Source organism: Priapulus caudatus, unplaced genomic scaffold (assembly GCF_000485595.1).
Source record: "Priapulus caudatus unplaced genomic scaffold, Priapulus_caudatus-5.0.1 Scaffold1858, whole genome shotgun sequence".
Taxonomy (NCBI): Eukaryota; Metazoa; Priapulida; class Priapulimorpha; order Priapulimorphida; family Priapulidae; genus Priapulus; species Priapulus caudatus.
Genome location: NW_014578919.1, coordinates 35709 through 46441, shown reverse-complemented (window position 1 = coordinate 46441; position 10733 = coordinate 35709). Strand labels below are relative to the sequence as shown.

Below are 10733 nucleotides of genomic sequence, written 5' to 3'. Positions count from 1 at the left end.
CCTCTCTCTCTCTCCTCACTACACACTGCTGTGTACACCTACCCTGCTCTCCTCTCTCTCTCTCCTCACTACACACTGCTGTGTACACCTACCCTGCTCTCCTCCAGACTGTCATGAGGGCTCGGTGGTTCATCGAAGCAAAAGAACTGCCACACGGGTCGACTGTAGAACAAAAGAACATACCTATAGAAACTATCTTGTGACGACGACTCGTGTCTCTTACCGTGTGCTACCCCAACCACTGTCACGCGTCACAGCCTTTTAATAATAAAGTTAAATTTAAATTTAATAATAAACAATAATATTTTGAGAAGGAGATGGAAGTAGTACTGGAAAAGCAGCCAGCGCGGAGTGATGGTGTAATGAAGCAGAAATCATGAGAGCGGAAATTAATATTGAAATGTAGGAATAGGGAGCATAGGCGATAGTGGCACGAGTATTAGAGAAATTTGTTAGAGGGACAATGATTATAGAACGGGGCCGGGTTATGATGACAGAGTGCTGTGCGAAATAAAACAACGTTTTCCCTTTGACAATCCTACTGTTCGCTTTATAACTGACTTGAATTTATTCAACGCGACATTTGGCGCTGTGAACCATAAGAACTTAGGTTAGTGAAACGACAATAGATCTACCACCAGACGATCCACGACCAGCGAACGAGGCAGCGAACGAGGCAACGAACGACCAGCGAACGAGGCAACGAACGACCAGTGAACGACGCACGAACGAACGAACGAAGACAACGCAAGAAATTACCGCCACACGATGCACCTGCCGAGACACTAAGTGAATACACAACTAGCACGATGAAGAAGAGAAAGAAGAAGAAGAAAGAATACAGAAAACCTACGACTATTGAACTATTGCGGCGTTTGTAATGGAGTGTTGGCGTTTTCGCCATACGAGCATTGCGTATGGAAATGCATACGAACATTGATGCTGCAGCAGAGGCGCATCTAGGGCAGAACATCCGAATTTTTACGACCTGGCTACCGACGAAGGGAGGAAGCGACAAAGCGACGAAGCGAGAAGAGCAGAATACGATCACGACGAGGTAAAGAAGAGAACAATGCGATGACGACGAAGCAATGACGAGAACAATGCAATCACGTACGCAAACTGACCATATATCAGCTGAGACAGCGCTGGATAAGAAGCCCACTGCTAGTGAACAAGCAAGAGAGCATCAGATACGCGAGCCGCTGGACTCAGCGAGAGATCCGCTAGATAACAGCGTAGAAAGGAAAGAGACAGCGGTATATATGTTACGGGTAAGTGAGACATCTTGTGTCGGCATGAATATATTTCGTAACTAAAGTTAAAGCGATCTAGTTTTCAAACTACAAGCTTTGCACAAAATTAGCGTATTAGCGAAATACTCAAGCACTTTTTCCTACCTATAACTCCACCGCCACCGCCATCGCCGCCATCATACCGTCTATTGCATTACCATGACATCCTCTTACGGGTCACGGGTAATATGACTGATATACCCATTGAAACAATAGCGCCGATATATTTACGGCTTACGAGTCTCTGAAATGCGTCGTAGAATGCTTTATTTGATACGTAAATACGTGAAATAGTACTAGAAGCTGTGTAGTTAGGAATGCATCGGTTTCATGCATTCATCGGAGGCAAGGACCAGCGCGCCAGGTGTATAGTCTGTCACCCTAAGTAAACGTAATGTTCCAGGGCGAACTGCGTATAATCGGGGACAGAGCCGATTTACTAACTAATTAGTTAGTTAATTAATTACGTTTTAATGCTTGGAAGATTTGGAAAAGCGCGCAAGGCAATGCCCGAATTGAGCATGGCAAGCATATAAATCGGGACCCACCTTAAGGAAATGAGACGGGGTGATAGTTAGACGCACCGGTTAATGTAAGGGCCTGAGATATATGCCCGCGAACCCGCTGAAGTATTCCACGAATAGAATCGTGGGACGGATAGCGAGAGTAGTGAGGTATGGGCACAGTTAGATTTACCGTTAGCAGAACTACGAGATTCACCAGAGAGGGGTAATCGTTCTGTTTAGGTGTCACGGTATAAGTATGACTCGGAGGATAGCACAGATGGGAAACCTATTCCTAAATGATGGCATTTAGACGAGGCAATCTGAGCCGGTCGAAAAGGGTAGCAGATAATGAGCGAACTGCACTATGTGAGCGATTGTTGATAATATACTAGTGAGCGATTGTTGTTTTACCGTTGCGGGCATCTGTTTGGCCATCGTATCAGGTAGATAAGTTGCCACCCACATTACAGTGTAAAACTCCCTGGGAATGTACCCCTAGAGCCCAAAACAAACACCCATACCCTTACTGATCCATTATTCCTATTGTATAACCAAAAGTGCATATTATAATATCTCGAAGCTCAAACCTGTGAGGTACGCAACCATTTTTGCCGACATACGATTGTTTCACAGGCTACGGGACGTGTTATTATTCCTCGTTAATTGAAGTATTCATTGATGTAAACTCAGCAGTCGTGATTCACACGAATAAGTGCACATCGCACACGCGAGAGACAATGACGAGTTTTCAATGGCAATTGTTGAAATCGTGGGTACGTTAATTTAAGCACGGTCGTATATTTCTCGTCGATTATAACGTAGTATGTGTTCAATGTTATAGAATGCTATATACGTCGTAACGAATATGATATCCCTAGAGTTTAGTCTACACATAAGGAGGTAAAGAGCAAATTAAAGGGGTTCCGCAGCGCGACTAGGTGTTAAGCAACCTGGCCAGGACCGGATTCTGAAGCCACGAAGCAAGATTATGCCGCTCGATTATGATTCCTTAGTTAGGCATGTAGTTAACACGCAGCACCGAGCACATTTGTTACGATTTTAAAGGCACATTGACAACAGTGTGGAGTACGAATAATCGGTATAAAATGACACGGATAATATTATATTCTACGGGCTGGAGGTACTCGCGAGACACTGTGTTGATCAGAATTTTGCTTCATTAGAGGCTTATTATAGTCCGTACAAATAGCCATTCTTACGGGTTATCAGATTTCGGTTTTCTTCGGCCGGAGGCCGAAAAGCCGACGTTATTGGTTTAATGGGGGCGCGGTGAAATGTAATGAAGCAGAAATCATGAGAGCGGAAATTAATATTGAAATGTAGGAATAGGGAGCATAGGCGATAGTGGCACGAGTATTAGAGAAATTAGTTAGAGGGACGACGATTATAGAAGCGTCCAACAGCACATTGAATAATTAACACCGCAACGCTTAGAAGATTGGTAATTATGCCACCGGCAGATGAGCGATTAGTTTAGAGGGCACAGAAGGTGTTGCGAGCATCCATGCAGCAATCCCATCATTTACGATTCACTTGCGAGTAGCACAGTGTGCACAGCGCCTCCATGCTGGCAGCCTTTTCCTTGAATGATACAATAGCGAATGGAGTTAGGCTTTTCCTCAAACATTGTATCGACGAACGATCCTGTGGCCAGCTCGAGCGAAACGGTGAACTTACTTTCAGTGTCACAAGTCCCGAAGGGCACTGCCAAGGAGTTTGCTTGACCACTTCTGAAGCCTTAAATAGCGTACCAGGTTTGCGTGCAAAAGGGAATTAAGGAAAGTCTGAATACAGGATGATTGTCCGGGTTTTCCTCTCTTAAAAGAGTGAGTGATCTTCATAATGTAAAAGGGCAAAGCCTTCTGGCACGACGCGAAATATCCGTGTTTAGACACCTTTTACTTTCTTTCATGTCCAGTTTTCTGGATCTGTTAAACCTTTTAGCACTTTTGGACGGAGCAAAGCCTCTATTGGTTGTCCAAAGCAGAATTTGTACTGCGAGAGACATTGAACCACTTGGAATGATACATTGGCATCAAGAGCCCGCAATATTCACCCATGGCTACCGGTGTTCGTCCTCCACGCCTTAGTCGTTGGATCCTCCACTTACATTCTTTTTTGTGTTGGGACATTCTTACTAACACATTAGTTTAAGTTAGTTGGTTAGTCAGAAATTGCTTTAAACGAGCCGGGTCAACAGAGGGTGGGGCGGGAGGGGGACATAGGACCTACAGGCGCACACGCTGATGACAAATCTTGAAGGGGTCCGTCCGGCTATTATTTTCACCAATGATCTGAGAGAGTTTGTGTCCTACTACAAGGGCCAGACATTCCGCAGACGAGAAAGACAAATGAGGGGTTGGACTAGAGGTCTCTTGATTCTCTGAACACGGCCGTGACGCTGCACTTGTCCTGGCAAGGGACATTGCGCTACACCAGAATGAGGCTGCCTCCTGGCTGGCACATCTTCTGTGGCTCTTTTGCAACTTTGTAGTATTATAACGGAAGCATGGTGCATGGTTTTGATATAGCAGCTTTTTTCTGTTGGGCATTTTAACGAATTGCGACGGCTCGATGCCCTCTCCATTCATCAGTCTAATCAATCTGCAGCGTTATGGATAAATGAAGAGCCCAGTTTCTACAAACTGTAAATCAGATTCCCTGTTAGCACCTAGTGTCTGTTTTGTAAACAAACAACATTTGCATTGTTTGGAAATATTGGCAGGCCTACGGTATAAATTTATAAAAATAATCGACAATGTGTATTGTTTCTTTTCATTGTTGGAATCGGTGGCGGAGACGATCACGGGATGGAAGTATTTATTTTTCCGGAGCGCTTTTCAAGAAAACGCTGCAAAGAAAAATAAAATCACAGATTTCCCATGTGGTTAAAGGTAGAATGGCGGTCACCTTGTGAAAATGGCACGCAAAGCTGACCAAGGTTGGCTAGCTTACAATCGTCCCGAGTGTGCTCCATTCCTCAGAACTTGTTTCAGAATACATTAGTCAAACATGTGCTGTATAGGCGCAATTTTTGGTGCTTTTATGACACAGAATGAAATAGATGGATCTTTGCGGGCTTGAATGGCTGCCGTCGACAGGCCCCCGGGTCGCTCTATTTCGGAAACTACGAACATAGGGTGTTGATAAATTGTATAACCGGATGTTGTAGCGCAAAGAACTGGTCCCTGCATGGTTCCGTTCACAGTTTGGGGGAGGGGTGCGTGTCGTTCGATTATCCCCTCCGGGACCGCCCTGACCTAACGGCCCTACATGTCTAGGCGTTATTTTGATAGCTAGATTTTTGCCATTCTCCTTTGATTTTCTTCTCTGACTATGCTAACACAAACACGCGGACGCACACAGACACGCCAAGATACACCGCACCAAAGTTACACGGGCCCATGCTCACCAGGCCGCGCGGCACACACGTACACCGCCTTCCGTTATCACATTTTAGCGTTCACTTGAAACTGTACATCATTGGGTTTCTGTCTGCTTCAGGATAACCAGGCTTTCTTTTAGACGCGTCATCCGTTCTGGGGCGTGCGTCGCGGAGCGAGTGGTTTGAATCTTCTGTCACCATTGGTAACATCTCAGTAAAGTATCAAGTCTACAACACCATGCACCGCGGTCGGCCACGAGCGCACGCCACCCCATCACCGCCGGCACTGCACAACAGCACTCACAATACAACATGACCTGGTTTCTATAAAGCGCGTATGCGCGCACATGAGCTTTGGGCTGCGTAGCAGATATTATGGGGACACAGGCTAGCATAGTCCCATGGCACGACAACACACGCTGTTATTAGGGTTTTATTTGGTTAATAATGAACATAATTCACATGTTGTTGGCTAAAAATAAATGGCGGAATCGACAACTGGCACACATAGTCGTGTTGTATGGTATATCCGGATGGCTTGGGATTATATTTCATACCCGTCTATTTAGTATAACTTAACCAGAGTGTCGTGAGCTTGTCATTTGGTAATTTCTATTTTTTGTGCGTCCTTCTGCTTTCTGCATCAGAGCAATCATAGTCAGTCCTGTGTTACCTCGCTTAGTCTGCTCGTGGGAAGGATAGCGGCGGGGATTTTAAGCAATCCAAGAGATTGAACGATGCCGAACGATTCAAAAGATTGGTTGTAGATTAGATAGGTCTGCCGACTGGGGTTGAGCTTATAAATATAATAGATGTGCTAGCGTATTGGTAATTTCGAGTCGGTGGAATTCCCCCTTGATCAGCAAGGGATAGACACGCAGCGTTTATTCTATAGGTACTATAGTATCTTATCACTGAAGTCAGTACGCCGCATGGAATTTGCTAGACTCGCCGCCAAATTTCTTAATGATCTGCGTGTGCTATGTACTACGTGGGTGGGTTGCGTGCGTTGCGTGTTGGGGCACGTACACAGTGCGTACGTGATGAGGCACGTTCACACAACTTGTGCGATGTGTGCATAAGGCCGCGTAAGCACGCTGTGTGCTGAGGGGTCGAAATGTGATATTTTGTGTGTGTGTTGTGTGTGTGCAGTGTTTGTCGTGTGTGTGCGTGTGCACATTATACAGAGAATTTTTTCGGTTATGTCGGGCAAGGTGCGTGTGCACGGTAACACCGTGCGTGTGCACTTTCATCACCGTCTTTTGGTATGGCCACACACCATTATCAAGTCTCAGTCTGGGTCACTGTGGGGCCCCCACTGTTTATCGTGAACAGGCATGGGTCCTTTGGCATTTCTTTTTGCCTAGGATCTTCTGATGGGGCCTCCTCGGGAAGCATCATGCCGCATTAACAGAGTTTTCCAAACGATAGTTTGTAGTGGCTTAAGTTGAAGAAAACAATATTAATACCAGAAACCGATAGCCAGCCTGCAACACAGTCATACACCCTTGGCTGGGTCATGCTCTAGCCACGGTATGACGATTGTCCACAGCTGGCTGGAACGCACGCATCCTTTTCAGTCTTATCATCGACACGCTGGCCATACCTAATTCTCCTGGCCTGCCGATTTTACGTTTGGGAGGTGGAGGGGACGGCCCGTCCAAATAGCTTTCACATAACAACTTTGATGTTAGTAATTGACACTATTGGATAAGTCATGTACCTCCTATTAGATTGAGTGTGTTTATTGTAGTAGAGGACGTGCTTCAAGTAACAACGAATGCGATGTGGTTGCGATGTGAATTACTTCCTATGAGAGCCGCTATATACTGATTTAGTTGCGTCATTTGCTAGACAATGCCAGAACCGTTTGTTCTATGTCAACAGACTAGCTGTCAAGCGATCGAATTGGTAGATTGGCTTCGTGGGCGCGCCATTCGTTTTACCAATGTTTGTTATGCTGCCCGTAGGGTCTAAGCATAGAGCTTAGAGCCGTGCAGATAGAGGCGTGTAAGCGTTCTACTCTTACTACAGGACACCTGGACTAGCAGGTGCGTCTAACAGGGAAAACGTTGATTATGGAGGACGAGTTTATATATAGCTCTGGATCTTGGATGAGAGACGCTGGCGAATGGCCGGTAAAAATCGAGGGTAAATTGGCGATGGTGAGGGACGGGGAATAAATATACACTAGTCGGCGGCGCCGGATCTAACTGCTGATGGGGAATCTACTAGTTCGCTTACTGATTCTTTTACTTAAGTCTCGGACTAAGGCGGACTAGCGTTAGTGACGTAACCCTGTTTGAGTTCATTGGCGTGTGCACGTACAACGTCCAGCACATCGCTCAGGTACCGGAAAGACCAGAAGTGAAGAACGAAAACCAGATACGCATTATCGCACCTGTCATTTCACGTTGACTCACCCGAATGAACTTCCATCGTCTACCTGGCGAATCCCGCGACCGGCTCGGTCACGGTCGGGCTGCGGGTTGGGGCAACTGCTGACTATTCTTATGCAAAAATCTTCTGCATTTAGGCGGACTAAAAGAGAGGGTGGGAGATGAATCTGCTTCTAGGAGTGTCGCGTATATGCGCGCAGTCCCGCCTATGGCTTTCGTTTAAACCATGTGCGCGTGCGTGTACCGCGCGGCGGGTGTTGGAAGTTTGTATGTGCGCGCGTGTGTTGGGCGTGGCGTTGCAATTTACAATGGGGGGAGGAGGCCTTCCAGGTTGCCTGCATGCCGTGGGTACTATGCGCGGTTCTTGGCCCGAGGGAGTGGGACGTGAGAATGTGAAGAAGTGCGCCGCCGGAGGACCGGTGGTGAGGGAGCGTGTGGGGCGGCAAGTGGCGGGCGGCTAGGTGGACTTTACCGGCTGTATAGTGTTGTTCGTTTAGATCAGATTAGTGTGTGGACGAATCGAATCTTGGAGTGGTTGAGTAGAGGTGTTCGGGTGGGGTAATGAGGGGGAGATGACTTGTAAGCCAGTGACAGATAGCTGGGCTCCATGCAATCTATTTATATGACATGGAGACTAAATTGGTTGGAGGGTGGTCTTGTGCCCGGGGGTGGGGTGATGCGATTTAATAGCTGTAGTGTTGTTATTTCTTTCAGGTTAGTATCAGGCCGGTACTACGTTAGGGGCGTCTGTATACTGGGGAGGTGTTTGTCCTTGGTCCATAGCTAAGGCGTATGCCGTGCGTGCTTAGAGCGAGGCGGGGGCAAGGGAGGGCAGAGGGTAGCGGATTGCGGTGGCGGCTCGTAGGGAAGGAATGGGTCGATCGACGTTGAAACCACGCGTATGACCCCAGGCCTGGAGGGGGCGCGTCAATTGTGATTCACACCCGACTAGTCACCAGTGGGCGAGTAAGTAGACTGAAAAGATGATATTCCGGTGCCCGGGCAGGGTTCCTTGCCAAGCCAAGTGAAAAAGAATGGGGCGAAAGAGATGTGGTTAAGAAACCCGTTTACCGAGGGCGGCGTGGCACGCCTTGGCAAAGTAATTAAATTATTTACTGTTGTGCTGCGACCTGAGAAAATGGAAAAAGCAAGCGAACATTTGAAGCAGTACGTTGTGATTGTTTTATCGAACTCTTGAAGCGATTTGTTGCTTAAGGAACCGGCGGCCGTTAATCACTATCCTCGTGGCGACGTCGTGATGTGTATACAAGCGGCCATTTGTGGTCTTTTGCTTGCGGTTCAGGCTGAAATTTACCATAGAGCAAAGCCAATGGCAAGGGACATAATCTGAATTGATAGAACGGTAACACAGTGACGTCAGGGGCAGAGTTATGATAGACGAGAGGGCAGGTTCAACTCTGGGAGAGCGAGGTCGTCAGGAAGGGAGGGGCGGGCGCAACAGAAAGAGGTGGGTGGTAGCTGCAGGAGAAAGATTTGGATGCTCACACCCCTCGGCTGGTCGTGCGGGCGATGTGTGCGAGTTACGGCTTAACGTCGCTGAGGGAGAGATAGGTAGAGATACCGAACAGGCATGTGTACGAGGATCATAAGGATGTTAGTCGGGATCGTATGGTTGCTGAGGGCCACATGTAGCAGTGTGACGTATATAGCGAGCTCATGTAGCAATGTAGAGTGTGAGTATAGTGAGCATGTAGAGTGTGAGTATAGTGTACATGTAAGTGATGCTATAAGTGTAGCATGGTAGAGTGTGAGTATAGTGTAGCATGTAGCGTGTGAGTATAGTATAGGCATGGTAGCGTGTGAGTTAGTGATAGCATGTATGCGTGTGAGTATAGTTAAGTCATGTAGGCGTGTGAGTATATCCGCAGTGCGTAAAGCGTGAGTGTAGAGTAGCCGTAGCCCGTGTGTAGTGTAGTTTATGCATTTACGTGTTGATGTAGGTGTAGCATCTAGGCGTGGTGCAGAATAGTGGGGTAATAGCGTGAGTATAGATCACCGTTCGCACAAGGAACGGGACGCTTATGTGACGCACGGTCACATCGCTTAAAAGAATCTGTGTCTTGCTAAAGTAGTATATTTGAAGTTGCGTTTACGTTGTTGCGAACAATGTCTGTACTGTGTGTGTGTGTGTGTGTGTTGTGCTGTTTGGCATGGTGTACGCTGTGTGTGATGACAATGTGTGTCGCTGGGCTCTGCTGTGCAGTGATGATGGTTGTTTTGATCGACTTCAAAAGTTTGTCTCAAGTCCGCTATGTATGTATGTATGGTAGTACCGTAATGTCTTATCGCTTAGGTTAGCGGTGCAGTGCACTCGAATGCCGTCAGCCCTCCTGAGGTGAAACAAGCTCCGTTCACTGTTGACGACGCGCGAACAAGACACAAGAACAGTTGCGGTCAACATTCAGCCTGCCCATGCCGACCGGATCGCACACCGCTTGAAATGCCGTCGACTAAGACGTACGAGTCCATAAGTTACACGCTGATCGTAGCAAGACTAATGTGGAAGTAAGCCTCCATGCATCGGGGAGTATGGGAATCTACTGGTAGTGGAGAGCAACTTACGTATTTTTTTTTTTCCAACAGCGAGCTGTTTTTGCAAGTACGTGGTGAGAGAAAACTATCTCTTCGTCAAAATAATTTTCATTCAGGGTAAGCTATTTTTAGCCCTGACGCACGCCCAGCGATTTCCGGGAAGAGGTTCGAAGAGCAAATCGCGAGTTCGATTTCCGCTCCCCAGCTTGAGAAAAAACGCTGTATTGCTAAATTTACCCTGCTCTTTTGGATGGCATGGGGAGTGGAAGGCATGGCAGACGTTGAGGTGATAATACTGGGTCGAGGTTACTGTAGGACTACGTAGTACAATAGTCGCGGGTGGGCGGGGGAGGGGTTAGCTTGGCTTAGATTAGAGTTAGGGTTAGGCGCAGTCATACTCGCAAGTGGCAGTATTACACCCCAGGGATTACCTAGGGGCAAGCTAAGAGACAAGGATAGTGAAGTGTATGCAGTGCATTCAGGGTGGGGTAGAGGGCATTGTGGAAGAATCTACGGAGCTCAGGGGGGAGGCAGCACAGTTTGGGAGCCACTTCGTTAGGTTTAGGGTTATGGT

The 10733-nt window shown here is 47.2% G+C and overlaps 1 protein-coding gene across 1 annotated transcript in view; it reads right to left on the bottom strand.

Annotated features, from left to right (window-relative positions):
- Positions 1 to 8316: 8316 nt before the first annotated feature.
- Positions 8317 to 10733, bottom strand: part of LOC106817766 (sorting nexin-16-like) — a 7832-nt gene continuing 5415 nt past the window's right edge. Inside the window, exon 4 of the mRNA XM_014822470.1 lies at positions 8317 to 8338. Within this exon, the coding sequence (XP_014677956.1) occupies positions 8317 to 8338 (22 nt within the window). The remainder of the gene's footprint in view (positions 8339 to 10733) is intronic.